We start from the raw sequence: 14803 nt of genomic DNA on the forward strand, positions 1-14803 counted from the left end.
CGTGCGTGGGGATGTCTCAGCCATTCGGTAACATGGACAGCGTCCGCCCTCCCCCGCCACTCCGCATCGCCGGCAACCTCGGTGCTAACTGGAAGATTTTCAAGCAGAAGTTCCAGCTATATCTTGAAGCCACCGACCTCGAAGCCGCATCGGATGCCAGGAAGATCGCTCTCTTCCTCTCTACAGCCGAGGACCACGCTATCCAACTCTTCAACTCACCCACCTTTGCTGAAGATGAGGACAAGACGAAGTTTAAAACAGTCCTGCTGAAGTTCGAGAGCCACTGTGACATCGAAGTCAATGAGAGCTTTGAACGCTATGTGTTCCAGCAGAGGCTTCAGGGTAAGGATGAACCTTTTCAGTCCTTTTTAACCCATCTCCGCATCCTCGCGCAGTCACGCAACTGTGGCTCCACTTCCGATTCCATGATCCGGGATCAGATTGTTTTCGGGGTCCATTCCGATCCGCTTCGCCAGCAGCTCCTTAAAGTTAAGCCGCTCACCCTTACCATCGCCTTCGAGACCTGCATCCTCCACGAGCACGGTAACAACCGGTACTCCCATATCAAGGCGGCAGAAAAGGCAAGGCAAAACCCCCACGATGCGGAACGGGCGCAGGCCATCAAACAGCTGCAGGCCCTGAGTCTGGATGAGGGCGGCCATTTTGCGTGCTTTTCCCGGGTTCCTGCCCATGCGCGCCTGTTGCTCGTTCTGGGTGAGTGTGCTTTACACTCAATTGGCTCTGTTTTATTCCTTAGCTCTAGAGTCGCCAGGTATCCTTATCATACTACCACAAGTTCAAGTTCAGATCAATGACTCAATACACCAGTTAGTAAGTTCAAACGAGACACGTTTATTATTACAGTTATTTACTACTCATGCATATAACACTAAGGCTAAACTGTTCCTACCACTACTAGGCCAATACTTATCTGGAATTAGGGAACTGCCGGATCAGGGAACAATGGCCTCTTGCTTTGTCCTGGATCCGCAGGCTTCCAGTTGATGTGGACTAAAGGGGTCAGAAGTGCCTATTCTCGTAGCGTGCGTTGTATGACACATACGTGTCGGTGTGGCGATTGGCCAGGCCTCTCCTTCTCACGTTCACAGTCCTGGAGAGCTGCTGCAAAGGTGTTCTGCTGGGAGGGCCGGCTAAGAGAGAGAGCTGGGGTCGGGGTCTCTGTCTTATACTGTTTTTGGTTTTGCGCCCATCTGAGCGGACCCTCTATAAACATGCAATCGATTGGGTCTCTTCCCAATCGATTGATTTGAATTTCCCCAATAACGGGGCTGTTCCTCGATCACTGGGCGGTTCTTTCCACCTTGCTTGTGTCCTTTTGTTTCAGACTCCACTGGCGCTGGGAAGTCTGACCTGCTATAGAATGTTTCAATCTCTTCTAATTGTTGTGTCCATTGTGCCTAGGAATCACCGGGAATCGCTCGATTAATATGCGCAGCTTGTTAGTTTCTATGCTGTCTGGTTTCTTCACAGACAAAATCCACAGAGAGGTTCTGCAACCTACTTGCCTCTCTGTCATTGTCCAATTTTCCCTGCATGCAACTCAATGTTCCATTTTATGTTGGGAAGTGGCCAGCTTCAGTGGCTACACTCCCTCCTTGTGATCCTAACGCGATAGCGTGACGGATCACACAACTACGGTGTCTTTGTTCCCTGACCTTAGCGAGTTCCATGGCCTCTGCACTTTCCTCAACTATGCAGAAACATTTTTACCTACAATCTCTATTTGGCGCTATGTCATAGGGGACATGCATTATCAAAATCACAACGGGAACCTCTAACCTTAAATAAACTACACTCAACTTACATTCCATCATTCTATCTTCCTATCAGTACAGATTAGAACAATATTCATTATACACTTCTCTGACTCGGCAGTCGAGCTCAGAGATACATAATCATTCAAAACACATTCCTTTATTTACATGGCATGGCAACAACGAAAAGAAAATCCTTTATTTACATTTCAAGGGGTTCGGGGGACTGATGGAAACCGAAGATAGGGGATCTCATCCTATATACCGTCGAGGTACGAGAGCGGTATGCTCTCCTTCGCCATTTCCTCATCCTAAAAGTCTGTACTATGATGCAGACAATCGGCAGTGCCAAAAGCGATTCTACTACATATGACGAGTACCAATTCATAAATTTGGTACACCAGGTCGGGTTACTGCTGCTTGTTACTGGGCTTGGTGCTATGTCTTTTCGTCCGACGTCATTTCGTCCAACGACACTTCGTCCACGTCTTTTGGTCCAACGTCTTTTTGTCTGCACGTCTTTTGGTCCAACGTCTTTTTGTCCGATGATTTTTTTCGTCAAAGACTTTTTGTGACTTGTTACGTTTTTTTGTCGGATGATTTTTTTTGTAAAAGACTTTTTGTAACTTGACTTTTTGTAACTTGCTTAGTAGCACTCCACTCCACTCCCCACATTAACCTTTTGTAAATAGAAATCTTCTCTAATGCACATAGCAAGGTATAATATGCAATAAAGGATTTTTATTACCGGTCTCTTTCCTTTAACGAGCCTCGTTAAAGGATAGTTATTATCGTTCTCTTTCCTTTAACGAGCCTCGTTAAAGGATAGATATTATTGTTCTCTTTCTTAATTTGCCCATCCCGAAATAGCAAAGTTCATTCTGTCAACGAAGAGTAAACGGAAGGTAGCTGATGGAAATAACTATATCTACGATTTTCATTCGAGCAGTGCAAACCTAGGAAAAGAATACTGGAGATGTGAGAAAAGAAGGCTATGTTCAGTGCGGATTCACACGGTCACGGAAAACAATGAGCCGAAAATTATTTATTTCTCTAATGAGCACCTGCATCCAGCTGATGTTGTTTCGTTAAATGCTAAAAAAGCAGTCGTTGAATATGATTCTACAACAAAAATTGATTTCTTGAGGAATGTTGCTTACAATTTACATCAATTTTAAGTAATTTCGGGAATTTACAATTTACATCAATTTTAAGTAATTTCGGGAATTTTAAGTAATTAGTAAACTTTTAGATTTTTTAACTGCATTTTTAGATTTTTTAACTTTTTAACTGCATTTTTCAACTTGCATTTTACTTGCATTTTATCAACTACTTGCATTTTAGCAATTAAATTCACTTGCTGTATTGTACTTGCATTTTATCAATTAAATGGTTTTATACGGAGTTAATTTGTAATTGGATAATTGGACGAAGTGACGTTGGACCAAAAGACGGGCGGACAAAAAGACGTTGGACCAAAAGACGTGGACGAAGTGTCGTTGGACGATGTGACGTCGGACGAAAAGATGCGACACGACTGGCCTCTGGGTAAACTGTTGAAGGGAAGCATTTACGGCCGGTGGAGTGGGGGTAAGGGGGTTCGCGTCCGCGCGCAACCACATGGATCCCATAATGCTGGATACAACAATGAAAGACAGTTGCTGCATCTTCTCTTCTCTTCTCTTTTCCTGCTTTGGTCTTCTCCTGCTTTGTTCTTGGTCTCTCCTCGGAATGTCCAAGCTATGGGATCAAGCATAGTGTCTGTTAGTGATCCATTTAACATCTTGAATTTTAGTATGTCTGTCCTCTTATGCCAAGTGTCCCTTTATGATTGGTCACTCCATGTGACTCCCTCATTTTTTTTATCAAAACGAATTTAGGACCAGACATACACTTAACTACTGTGCCACTGCGAGCCGTCCCGCAGGCTTTGCAATTTACCATCCCAATGTTCCTGGATGATAGCATATGGAATGGCAACCAAAGGGCTACCTGAAATAAACAAACAAAATCAAACTTTTAGAAATAAGACTGTCGTAATGAGTTGCGTATGGGCAAGATTTGGGTGGAATCCCCGGGTAGGGCGTGCTGTGCTGTACCCTAGCTTAGTTGACCAGAGAGGTGGTCCTCAGACAGGGTGGGTCCTCAATGCCGTTTCTCCACTGCCTGAGCGACCTGAAACGAATGGGCAAGAATGTAGTCATCATGGGGTTTGCCTCTTCTGTCCTCTAAACAGAAGAGCAGTTATGAAATGGGGTCCGGGCAAGCTCTCAGCTGTCCTAGCTGACCAGCAAGCCTGGCAAGTTCCCTTAGGTATCGGCGGACAAACTATGTGTGTGGCCGCAGAGCTACTGTTGCTGGAAAACAAACAAAACACAAACAAACAAACATGCAACAAACATACTGCAGGTTCCATCAGAAAAGGAAACCGTTTATCTCTCAAGCGGTTCCTCTTTTTACATCATCTGGACACCTCAATCATCATCTTCTGCGAACAGGGTCGCAAAGGGGTTGACGTGTCGGGAGTCAGACTTAAAGTCATCCTCTTCTCCCAAATCCCATACCCTTGTATGGATCAGGCGTGTTATGGTTGCATTATGTGAACGGGGGTCCATCTCGTCGTTTCGGACGAACCTGGAAGAATTGTCGCGGTGCCAATGAGTGCTGTCAGAAATTGAATGAGCGAAAGTGGGGTCGTCAGTGTGGGGCGGGGGTTCTGGGTCTGGGGCCTTTATGTATATGATCTCAAAAGGATCACTGGAGTCGGGTTCGTAGTCGCTGTGAGTGTGGTTTGTTGTATCAGGGCAGTTGAGAGGCGTGCTGTGGTTATTGTCACAGTCGCTGTCTCTGCTGTGGCAGCTTGTGGGCGTGTTGGGGCGTGGTCTAAAGTCAATGGGCGGAGTTGAGGTCGAGTCCGATAAGGTGCTGGTCTGTGAGGGGGAGGGTGGAAATGCGTCTCTTGTGGGCGGGGCGTGGTGTTCTGCTGCGTCTAGCAGGACATGGTGTGTGTGGTTGGACTGTGTTCCATATGTCTTTAACTGGTTGATATGGAACCAGGCAGTCTTCCCGTTGGGGTACTTTATTTTATATACTGAAGGGCTGACTTTGTCCGCAATTGAGTATGGACCTGAATATTTTGGGGCCAAAAACGTGCTTGGATTATAAACAGACAGCATCACCTGCTGTCCAACCTGAAACTCTGTGGAATGTACTGTTCTGTCGAAACAAGCCTTGCTCTGTTTCTTTTTCTTTCCCAATTTAACTGCGGCTGTTAACCGAGCCGATCTTACATTTTCCACTAATAGTTTGACTGCTGTCTCGTGTGTGAGGGCTGTCACTTCTGGGCTGGTCATGTCGAGTCCTAAAAGGAATTCAGAACCTTTCATGGGGCGTCCGGTCATGAGTGTGTGTGGGGTGCAACCTGTTGAAGCTGAAACAGTATTCCTTAAAAACATAAGTGCGAATGGGAGCACCGAATCCAAGTCGTATTATTTTCCTGGACCATCTTTCTAAGGGTCAATTTTAGAGTCCGATTCATGCGTTCCACTATCCCGCTGGACTGGGAGTGGTACGCTATGTTGAAATTTTGTTTAATGCAGAATATGGTCAGGACGTTCTTCATGACCCGTCCTGTGAAATGAGATCCCTGGTCCGACTCAATACTTCTGGGGAGTCCCCATCTAGTAAAGATGTGGTGGGTCAGGATCTTTGCGGTTGTTTTGGCCGTGTTAGTTCATGTTGGGAATGCCTCTACCCATTTGGTGAACGTATCAATTACCACCAAAAAGTATTCATAGCCATTCCTGCATGGGTGCAATGGACCTATAAAATCGATCTGGAGGTTAGTCCAGGGGCCATTAACGTGGCGAGTGTGACCAAGCTGAGCCTTTTTAGAATACCTCTCCGGGTTATTCTGAGCACAAATTAAACAATTCTCGATGTAGTGCGTTACATCTTCTCTCAAATGTGGCCACCAACAGAGCTGTCTCAGGTGGGCTGTGGTGGGGTCTATCCCTTGGTATCCATGACTATCATGGAATAGGCAAATCATTTGATTCCTGTCCTTCTCAGGAACCACATACAGTGTATCTTTCAGAACCACACCATCATGTGTGGTCAGAGCGTGTTTAAACTTGTCATACGGGGCCAAAAACTTTCCTCTACTAATCTCCCTGAGATTGCTGTCCTGTTTTTGGGCCTGTTCTAGATCCTGTGGTGGGAAAAAGGAAAACTCAGAAACAATCAGTAATGGATATGAGCAAGTCGTTTATTTCTTACTCTGCAGAGGACACGTTCCTCTAACCAGAGGAGAGAGAGGAAGGCGTGCTGAGCACAGCAACCTTCAGTTTTTATACATTCAAAAGATAAGCAGGTTAAACACAGGCATCCATGTAGACAATGGCTGGCTTTGCTTCTTACTAGTATTTCTCCATTCCATATAATGAGTTGTTTTTCTCCTAGCTTTACTATCTCGTCCTTCATACAGCTGGCATATCAGTTTTGCAGCTCCTCTCTGTAACCTTGCACACACACACACACAAACAAACACCTGCAGCTTTGGTTAATCACACTATTAAGCAGTTATTCAATATTAAGTATTAAAATTGTCCATTACAATTCCCTCCTTTTTATCATCCTAATGACAACTTCTATCAAAATTTTAATCGCAGCCAGTCACCTAAGCAGTATCTACATTCCCTTATTGTTAAACAAATGTTTGCTCAAAGAACATACATCAGGTATTATCGTACTCCTGCAGACTTTTCAATAATACCATCATTAATCTTTGGTACATAAAATGGGGAACAGGTTGTCATTATAGCTATATGATACAGAAGATTAGTCTATAGACAGTTCATTCTCGAATGGAGGTATTAACTGGTTTGCCTCCTCTAAGTCAACTTGTTCCCTTGCTACTGTTGGGTCAGATAGTTTCAACATCCGGTAAATGCTCTTATGGTTACCATGGCGGTGTTTCGGATTGTCTTGGTTATGCTGAAGCGATTACCAGTTTTGGGGAGTCCTTTCACCGTGGTCGCCACCACCAGGTTCCAGTTGTATGGGCCACAGGGGTCTCGGCATAAGTACTTATCTCGCAAGTGAAGTAGGACATTTTTTAAGGCTATATTGGATTCGTATTAATATTTACATCATCAAAGCATTCTTCATTTATTGGACTGATTGGCACCATTTATGATGTAAAGGGATGGGCATTCGTTTGAATCCCATTTTTGCACAGCTGAGAAACCTTTTTGGAACGAAATGGAGAATCTATAATCTGCCTAGCAACAGCACGAAGCTGCATCTTAAAACGGCACCATGGCCAGAAGATCGGGATATCTGCGAGTCAAGATCCTGACAGTGGGGCAGATATATATATATTTTGATTAAAACTAAGACTTATAAAATGAAATGTTATAAAATGAAATGTTGTAAAACCAAAATGACCCAGGCAGGCAAAAGAAACCTAAGGATTAAATATATTGATTAGATTAGTTTTACACACAGACACAAATCCTATCGAACAGGAGGCTGACACAATAGATTCCCAGGTTAACCCAGGAACCACACTCAACACCTAATCAAGGTACAGCATAGAGATAATGGGACCCCATTGTAAGTCAAGGGAACACCTATTAAAACCAAGCAGATAACGAGACATTGACGTCAGAGTCAGGAAGCCCGGGAAATCATGTATCTAGAACATAGAACAGTACAGCACAGAACAGGCCCTTCGGCCCTCAATGTTGTGCCGAGCCATGGTCCCTACTCAAACCCACGTATCCACCCTATACTCGTAACCCAACAACCCCCCCCCCTTAACCTTACTTTTATTAGGACACTACGAGCAATTTTAGCATGGCCAATCCACCTAACCCGCACATCTTTGGACTGTGGGAGGAAACCGGAGCACCCGGAGGAAACCCACGCACACAGGGGGAGGACGTGCAGACTCCACACAGACAGTGACCCAGCCGGGAATCGAACCTGGGACCCTGGAGCTGTGAAGCATTTATGCTAACCACCATGCTACCCTGCTGCCCCAAATCTGTACTATTTATCTGTACTATTCAAATGTAAAACGGCAAAAGCCCGCCAAAACCTTGCAAATGCTTGTACTCTCTATAAATATTGAACCTCGTCTGCATATCGGGGAGATCACCATGGTCAAGCCATTGTTAGGAGCTGGCTGCGTGGGTCTCCCTGAAGGACTTCAGTACTTGTACAATACAGTAAAAACGCTTTGAACCTTGCCTTGAGACTTGACCTCTTGAATGCACTGGCATAAGGGATTTTTCCCTACAATACAAGTATTCAGAGTAATAGGGCCATGGGTCACACGTAAATGTGCCTGTCTCTCCTCTGGTTACTGTCACTGTAACCTCTCCAGCCCAATACGCTTTTCCCATTACCAGTTCCGGCATAAGCATCATGATTTGAGGCATACAAAATGATCAGAGGGTTAGATAGGGTGGACAGTGAGAGCCTTCTCCCACGGATGGAGGTGGCTAGCACGAGGGGACATAGCCTTAAATTGATGGGTAATAGATATAGGACAGAGGTCAGAGGTAGGTTTTTTACGCAAAGAGTGGTGAGGCCGTGGAATGCCCTACCAGCAACAGTAGTGAACTCGCCAACATTGAGGGCATTTAAAAGTTTATTGGATAAGCATATGGATGATAATGGCATAGTGTAGGTTAGATGGCCTTTAGTTTTTGACTTCCCATGTCAGTGCAACATCATGGGCCGAAGGGCCTGTACTGCGCTGTATAGTTCTATGTTCTATAAGCGACATTACCCCTTTCATGTTGACATGTCTGGTGTGAGCTGGGGCTCTGGCACCCGCTTACAATGACTAGCGTGAATCCACGTTGCTCTTTCTGCTACCTTTATCGCTGTCTGCATCACAAGGAGCACCTGGAATGGTCCCAGCCACCGTTTGGCTCTCCAGCTCTTCCTCCTGAAGTCTTTCACCACTATCCAGTTGCCTGGCTGCAGGTCGTACAACTTCCCCTCAGCCGGTCGTGGCAGGGCTTCCTTCACTTGAGCTTGCACATGAGATAAAATCGCAGAGAGTTTTGGACAGTAACGTAACATTTCATCCTCACAATGGCTAGTCAGGGTCCTCGCGACGGGTTTTGGCCCAATTCCAGTGTTGGGTGGTCTGCCGAATAATATTTCAAATGGACTTAAATTGGCTCTACCTCTGACCCTAGTCCTCATGTACATTAGTACTACAGGCAGGGCTTTCGTCCATGGTATTCCCATTTCATCGCAACACTTTGCTAGCTTATTTTTTAGAGTGGCATTTTCCCTTTCTACCGCTCCTCCACTCGCTGGATGGTATGCACAATGTTGCCTTAGATCAATGCCTAGGTATTCTCCTACCTGCTTAAGAGCCTGGTTTACAAATGGCGTGCCATTATCACTGCTGCTTTTCTCTGGGATGCCCCATCGTGGAATGATTTCAGTTAACAGGGCCTTGGTTACTGCACTAGCATCTTGTTTGGCTGTAGGGAACACCTCTACCCACTTGGAGAACATGTCAACCATTACTAGGCAGTATTTCTTCCCTTCACTTGGGGTTAGCTCAATAAAGTCCATTTGAATATGCTCGAAGGGTCTCAGTGGTTCTGGGTGCGCCCCTGGGCTTATCTTAATTCCTCTCCCCACATTATTGGTAGCACAAATAACACATGGCTCACAACATTTCTGGGAGTAACTAGTAAAGCCTCTGGTGTACCAATGTGCAGCGATACTCTTGAACATCCCTCCTTTTGACACATGGTCCTTGCCATGTGTCAACTTAGCATAATGAGGAAATAGCGCTCTCGGTAGACATGGCTTATCATTGGGGCCGTACCATACCCCTTCTTTTACCTTACCCCCTGCCTTTGACCATTCTTTCTTTTCTTCCCGTGAGGCTTGTGTTTGCAGGTCTTGAATGTCCGCTGTTGGGATAGGAACTGTTAGCATTGGCATGTTTACATTATCACTGATAGGTTTTCGTGCTGCTGCTTTCGCTGCTGCATCCGCCCTTGCATTTCCCTGTGAGACTGGATCGGTTTTCCCTGTATGTGCGTCACACTTACAGACTGCAATACACTCGGGTAAGAGGACTGCGTCCAAGAGATCAGAAATCAGCCCATGGTGCGTGATTGGTTTGCCTGTTGATGTTAAGAATCCCCTATGTTTCCACAAGGTTCCGAAATCATGAGTCACCCCAAAGGCATATCTACCGTCTGTGTAGAAGATAGTAACGAACTTGCCTTCTGCAAGTTTACATGCTTCTGTAAGGGCTATCAGTTCCGCAGCTTATGCGGAGAGGTGTCTAGGAAGCGACTCTGCTTTTAGTATGTTGTGTGATGTGACTATGGCATACCCCACACAGTTCTGGCCCGCTTCTCGATCTCCGAACGCAGACCCATCCACAAACAGTTCCATGTCGGGATTTTGTAGGGGGGTATCCTGCAAGTCAGGTCGCGGACTACAAACTTCATTAGTTAGAGCAACACAATCATGCGGTTCCCCATCACCTGCGGTGGGAAGAAGAATGGCGGGGTTAAGTATGGTACACCTTTTCACTGTAATGTTTGGCATTTCCAGCAGGACCGTGTTATATCTTAACCACCTTGCCGCAGACATATGAGCTGTCTTTTGCTCTAGGAGAAGTAGTGAGACTGCATGTGGTACCAACAAATTCAATTCACTGTATCCCACGATATCTCTAGAGACTGCTATTGCTTTTTTGGCAGCTGCGACTGCTCTCAGGCAAGTAGACAGCCCCGCTGCTACTGGGTCCAATTTAGCAGAGAAATATGCCACTGGCCGAAGTTTCCCTCCGTGCTCTTGTAACAGCACGGACGTCATGCAGCCTCGTTTTTCATCTACCGTTTGGGTAAAAGGTTTATCTGAGTTGGGAATTCCTAGGGTCGGTGTAGACTATAAAGCCAATTTCAAGTCGCTGAACGCCTTTTCTGCTTCTGGGGTCCAGCTGAGTGTACTGTGGGCTTGCAAGCCCTTCCCGTGGGCTATGTCACTCAGAGGGGCTTTGAGGACGGCATAGTTGGGAATAAACATCCTACAGTATGAGCACACCCCCAAGAAGGACATCAACTGTTTTTTAGTCCTGGGTTTAGAGATTTATTGGATTGCTTTCACTCTGCTTTGTTCCAAGGTCTTACCCTGTGCTGATATTAAATGTCCCAGAAACTTTACTTGTTCTTGCACGAACTGCAATTTTGAAAGGCTTGCCTTGTGTCCTTCCTCAGCTAGGTGTCATAATAGTGCCACTGTGTCTTGCTCACACTGCTCCATTCGTTGGAGCTGCGATTAGACAATTGTCTACATACTGTAGGAGGTCTGATCCCGGGGACAGGATTAGTGGCTCCAAACTCTTTTTAACGTTTCGTTGTAGATGGTGGGCGATTCACAATATCCCTGAAATAACCTTGTAAATGTATAAGAACGTCCCTTAAATGAAAAAGCAAACCAGTACTGACTGTCTGGGTGAACAGGAATGCTAAAGAATGCATTAGCGAGATCCACTACGGAGAACCACCTGCTCCTGGGTGGGATCTGTGCCAAAATGGTACATGGATTTGGAACATTAGGGGCTCTGGCCATAACAGCATCATTGACTGCCTGCAAGTCCTGTACAAACCTCCATCCCTCGGGTTCTCCCGGGAGAGTTGCCTTTTTTACAAAGAAAATCGGTGTACGCACTGGTGAGTTTTTGCAGGGTACTATGACTCCCGCTTCCAATAGTGAATTGAATACGGGGGTGATCCCTTCTACCGCTTTGGGTTTTAGCGGATACTGTGTTCTGCATGGTCTATAATCAGACTTTGGTGTAATCTTTACGGGCTCACAATCACGTATTAGGCCCACATCATGTTTTCCCTTTGACCAAAGTTTCCCCGGAACTGTCTGCAGTCGCGGGTCATCGGCAGTAATTTGTACAAAACCCCAGGTTGTTCCCCTATGGCTCTGGTCCGAGGCGGGGACTATTTCCACCACTCTCTCTGCCAGAGATAGCCAGTTAAGATTATTTTTATAAGCTCGCATACTCGTACTGAACCACACAGTTGTGTCTGAAAGCAGTGTCCAATCATTGACTTTTAGATTTTTAAGGACCCACGGTCCCAAATCTTTCCATTGTCTATTGCGCCCTTTCGCTAACGATACATGGGGGTGTGACCCTTCTATTGTAAAGTGGTGTGGTACTCCCGATCTCAGACGTATTCTAGGCAGGTCTATACTTGCAGCGCACCTATGCTCATCCCAATATAACTCCCGTATCAGCAGCACCTCAGACGTTTGCAACTTCCCGAACCATTCATTCTCATATCGATTATCTGGTCCCCCCAAGTGAATGTGTGCGGTGCAGTGCAGATTCTCCTCGGACATAAAGTCAGTGTTAATAGGGTTAACGCGTTCGCGTGCTTCTCCCATGAGTGCTCGGTTTACTGAACTCACTGCCGCTGGAGTCAATCTCCATTCATAAATATACATCAGAGGCCTGGCGTCAAATTTAACTCCTTGGAATGCTATTTCCTCTCCTTCCGTAACCCTTAGTCCCTCTGGGGTGCTGATCAGGCTAAGTCCCAATTTTCCTATCAAATCCCGTCCTATGAGATTAATCGGGCAACACCTAGAGAGTAAAAATACAAATTTAAACCTTTCTCCATAATTAGTCTCACACCTTAAGGGTGCAGTAAATTGTTCTTGTACTATGACGCCAGATGCCCCGATGGAGTTCAGGTCCCTCCCACTCATCTTAATCGGTGCCTTTAATTGACTAATCTGTATCACAGAGTTTCCCGCACCGGAGTCAACTAAAAACGTAAGCCTTCCACAGTTAATACGTACACTGGCATTCATTGATAGAATTCTTCATTATACTTAACATAAGTGCCTCGCGGTTTAGATTCGTGCATCACACGCTCTATAGTCTGTGTAAAGTTTTCAAGAATGTTAGTACAAGAGATTAGCTTAAGCAGTTGTTCATTGCAAAGCATCAAGGTTTTGGACTCACCCTCTCCTTCAGGCATACCTCCATCGTCCTCTCCTCCCCTTTGTCAATTACCATTGTCATCATCGTCTCTTGGCCCTTCTTGTGTCTTTGTTGGGCAGTCTCTTGCCCAGTAGTCCTTGCTTCCGCACGTGAAACACCCATCCGTCTTACCGCGTCCTCGCCCTCAACCTCCCCTGCCTCTTCCTCTTGTCCGTCCTCTACCTCTTCCTCGTTGCTGACCTTCTGCAACCTGTGTCACCATCTGCATCATAGTTAGCTGTGCTTGGTGACTCTGATCCTCCCTCCTTTAGTTCCGCTTCGCCTTTTCTTGTGTCAGTAGCTTTTCAGCGTGTATGGCGTTCGATTAAGTTGAGTTTCCCTGTGTCCCATGTAATACATGTATTTTTCACCTTCTTAGCGATGTCCTCACTTAATCCATTCAGAAAACTGTTCCGCAGATGTGCCTCATACGGAGTCACTTCAGCTGTATTCATGTCAGCTGGTGGTGTAAGTCCACTATGAACGTTATGGACTTCTGTGAGCTGGGTCAGGTACTGGGACACAGTTTCACCGTCACGCTGCTTACACATGGCAATTTTTGTCATGTCCATTCTTACCGGAAAGGCAGTTTGACAGGTGTCAGCCAGACCTGTAACAAATGCGTTATAAGGCACATTATCTGAATGGTCTGGTTGAACTTGGCGAGCTCGTACATTATCATCTGGCCAATTGTATCGGATCTTGGAGATGTCTGCGCCCAATTTCCTCCCCAATAATCGCCGCATCACGTGAGACGTGGGGCGAAACTCGAGGCAGAACTTGCGTACCTCGCCTGCAAATTTCTGGCCTCCCGCTTCCCTGGGATCCGGGAGTTGTTCATAGGCACATTCAATGTCTTTCATTATCCACGGTCGGTGGACAAGTATCGGTTCTCCTTCCGGGCCCGCCACCTCTATCATTGGAGCATTGAGGACATTGCCGAGAAACTTACTGTCTCCTTCCCTTTCTTCGTCGCCTTTGTGATAATTAAACGGTTCTGGTGCATCTGGAAGGGCAGATTTAGGTCTGCACGACGCCTTACTCCGGGTATGGTGAGCTACTGGGGAGTCAGATGTAGTCATGGTACTGATGTCTGGGTAAAGGGGGTGACGGTCAGCTCCTGACGGTAGAGTTCCCATGGACGTCTCAGGCTTTCCCCGAGGGGGTTCACTATATGGTGGAGGGCTCGGTCGCGACTGTTGGCCTGGGTTCGTGGGGGCCACTTGTAGAGGAGCCGTTGGGCGCGGGAGGCAGCCATCCAGGTCGGGATCATCCGGAATGGGGTACCATAGACTTAACACACTGAAGAGAGTTGGTTTTATTTGCAGTTTCGCCTGTGATCGTCTATTTCTTATTTCTGCCTCTGTTTTCCACATACCGTAAGCCGCCCAATTTATTGTTTCTCTTTTCCTTTTGCTTTTCTTTCCACTTTCTTTTGCCCTCTGTTCTAACTGAGTTTTTAATAATTCCAATTGTCTTAAACTAAAACTTCCTCGTTCAAGAAAACCACACTCCTTCACCCACATTTTAACTTGACTCACCGAGTCTTGTCCATAATTAGTAACCATGTATCGTATATTAGGGCTATTTAAACTTGCAGCATTTGTTTGTTTTTTCCCATTGCTATTACCCATGACCGGTCTCTTACTTGTGACCCAGACTCACAGCGACCTTATCCCTTGTGACTTGATTTTCCTCCGGAGGCTCCCGCACGTAAGCACGTCCGCTTAGATGGCTTGGTTTTCCTAAACCAGCAAACCAATACCTACCTTTAGGTATATTTACAGGTCCAACCTGTTTGATAGATCCAAGTCTAAATCCACCCGTCACTGTGAGACTGTTCACCACTGTCTATAATTAATAATAGAGCAGTTCCTTACCACAGATTTCAGTCCGGATCCCGGTGCTGAGGTGACACAGTAATTCCTGGTCCTCTCACGCTGATGGCCAATTGAAGCGTTTGAGATGAGGT

General features: G+C 46.0%; 1 protein-coding gene across 1 annotated transcript in view; it reads right to left on the minus strand.

The window, feature by feature from the left end:
• Positions 1-11139, minus strand: part of LOC119969127 (protein NYNRIN-like) — a 36138-nt gene extending 24999 nt beyond the window's left edge. Inside the window, exons 1-2 of the mRNA XM_038802344.1 lie at positions 8664-11139; positions 3296-3515 (exon numbers count right to left, since the gene is read on the minus strand). Of these exons, the coding sequence (XP_038658272.1) occupies positions 3296-3515; positions 8664-9758 (1315 nt within the window). The 5' untranslated portion in view covers positions 9759-11139. The remainder of the gene's footprint in view (positions 1-3295; positions 3516-8663) is intronic.
• Positions 11140-14803: the final 3664 nt, after the last annotated feature.

This window comes from Scyliorhinus canicula, chromosome 7, assembly GCF_902713615.1.
Source record: "Scyliorhinus canicula chromosome 7, sScyCan1.1, whole genome shotgun sequence".
NCBI lineage: Eukaryota > Metazoa > Chordata > Chondrichthyes > Carcharhiniformes > Scyliorhinidae > Scyliorhinus > Scyliorhinus canicula.